The 1,847-nt window shown below is 57.4% G+C and overlaps 1 protein-coding gene across 3 annotated transcripts in view; it reads right to left on the bottom strand.

The window, feature by feature from the left end:
- Positions 1–419, bottom strand: part of SLC37A2 (solute carrier family 37 member 2) — a 25,572-nt gene extending 25,153 nt beyond the window's left edge. For 2 of the 3 annotated variants that reach the window (XM_024740728.1, XM_024740729.1), the window contains exon 1: positions 66–219. In XM_024740728.1, the coding sequence (XP_024596496.1) occupies positions 66–124 (59 nt within the window). In that variant the 5' untranslated portion in view covers positions 125–219. Of the gene's footprint in view, positions 1–65; positions 220–332 lie in introns of those variants that run through there. The other variant, XM_024740730.1, reaches the window with a different exon arrangement.
- Positions 420–1,847: the final 1,428 nt, after the last annotated feature.

The following is a 1,847-nucleotide window of genomic DNA, read 5'->3' as shown; positions in this document are numbered from 1 at the left end:
AGCCAAACCCGAGGGAGAGGGAGGCCGTCCTGGCCCGGCGCCCCCCACCCCGCAGGCCCTCTCACCAGCTGTCCCTGGAGAAGGCGCGGAGGAACCAGACGCCCGGCGCCAAGGAAGACCGCATCTTGCCCGGCGATACCCGAAGCGAAGCCGAAGCAGAGGAGGATGCAGAGCTGGGCACGCGCCCCGAGCTGGCAGTCCCCAGAGTTTAAATGCCCCGCCGGCCGGCCCGCCCCGACGCCGCAAACCGTGGCCTTCAGCCCCCGCCCCCTTGCGCCTGACCGCCCTCGGGCCCGGCCGAGCGCAAAGCTCACGCCCACTGCCCATCCTACCGCCGGCCTCGAGCACGGACTTTTCTCGTGCTCTGCCTCCGGGCTAGGGACCCGCGGCCCTCCGAGCCTCTGGGGCCTCTCCTTTGGCCTGCGCTTGTCGGCTCCCTTCCCTCCGGGGAACCGAAAGCTGCGATCCTAGATTCAGTCAGCTCTGCGTGACCTTCCGTCTGCCCTCAGCTGCTCCTGCAGTGCCTTCCTATCCTGATTAGCTGTGGCGCAGACACAGATCGGGAAACTGAGGCAGGCTGGAGGGCCAGCGTCCCACAGGACGCTGATTTGAGTGCCAGCGCCCCCTGGGAGCGTAGGTGTCCCAACAGGGACTTTCTGTCCCACTCAGATTCCAGATCACGCGGTGAGCCAGACAAGACCCTACCGCACCTCGTCCACGGAGAGACTGATACCCCCCACCCTGCCTCTACTCCCCACGGTGACTGTGCAGCGGCCACTCCTGCTCTCCCTTCTGAAGGCCCGCAGCCATGCAACAGTGAAGGGCCCCTCTGAGGCAGAGTTCCGTGCTCTTAAAAGTGCTCTGCAGACCTCTAGCCTGAAGATTTCCAGGGTATGTTTCCACCTATAAAAAGCAGTGATTGTGAGATCTTTGTCTATGAACCCAAGGGTGAACTAACTATAGAGGGAAGCATTGGCCTGGAGAATAAAATGGTTAATAGAACATGAACTAGGAACTTGTCTGGGCAAATAGATTTCAGCCCTAAGCCCACCCTGCCCCTCACTCCTAGGAGTGCCCAGACCCAAAGTGCAAGGTCAGAGAAGGGCAGTAACAGCTACACCAAACAGGTTCAGACCCAGGAGAGTGGGCTTGGCCGCTACCAGCCCCGGAATCAGGCAAAAAGAGGTAAACAGTTGTAAAACCCTCTGGTAACGCCAGGCAGTCAGGGGCAGGGGTCTCGTGGCAGAAATGAAGACAGTAACAAACAGAAGAGGGCAGGAGGTAGATAACTACAAAGGAAAGGGGACAGGGGTTAGAAGGAAGAAGCTGTGCTGGGTTGTTTAAGGTATGGAGCTGAAACACTGAGGAAGAGCACAGCTACCAGCAGCTAACTCAGCCCTTAATTATACCACACAGGGTGCCCAGATGTACATTCATTTCGTTCTTACAGGTCAGGGAGGTGGGCATTATCCATCTGAGAAGACTGACTACCCATGCTGGTTTGCCTGGGACAATCCCAGCAGACACCCGCTGTCCCAGAACGTGTGATGGACAGCTCTGGGGTCAGTAACACCCAAAAGACATTAGACCTGAAAGAAGGCAGATTAAGGGTGGAAAATAAAATGGGATAATGAGCTGATATCACCAGGAAGAGAGCTGCCTGTGTCCAAAGGACTAGAGGGAAGAAGAAAGTTGAATACAGAGGAGCCAGGGAAGCGGCTGAGGTCACTTGAAGCTACACGGGAGGAGTACGTGGATATCAGCAAGGGCTCCAGGGGTGCTATCCAGACTTCAGCAGTGGGGAATGTCTATCTTTCCATTCCAGACAGAGAGAAGCCAACGCATAA

This window comes from Neophocaena asiaeorientalis, unplaced genomic scaffold, assembly GCF_003031525.2.
Source record: "Neophocaena asiaeorientalis asiaeorientalis breed wild unplaced genomic scaffold, Neophocaena_asiaeorientalis_V1.1 scaffold308, whole genome shotgun sequence".
In the NCBI taxonomy this organism is placed as follows: Eukaryota; Metazoa; Chordata; class Mammalia; order Artiodactyla; family Phocoenidae; genus Neophocaena; species Neophocaena asiaeorientalis.
This window is presented reverse-complemented; position numbering and strand designations above follow the sequence as displayed.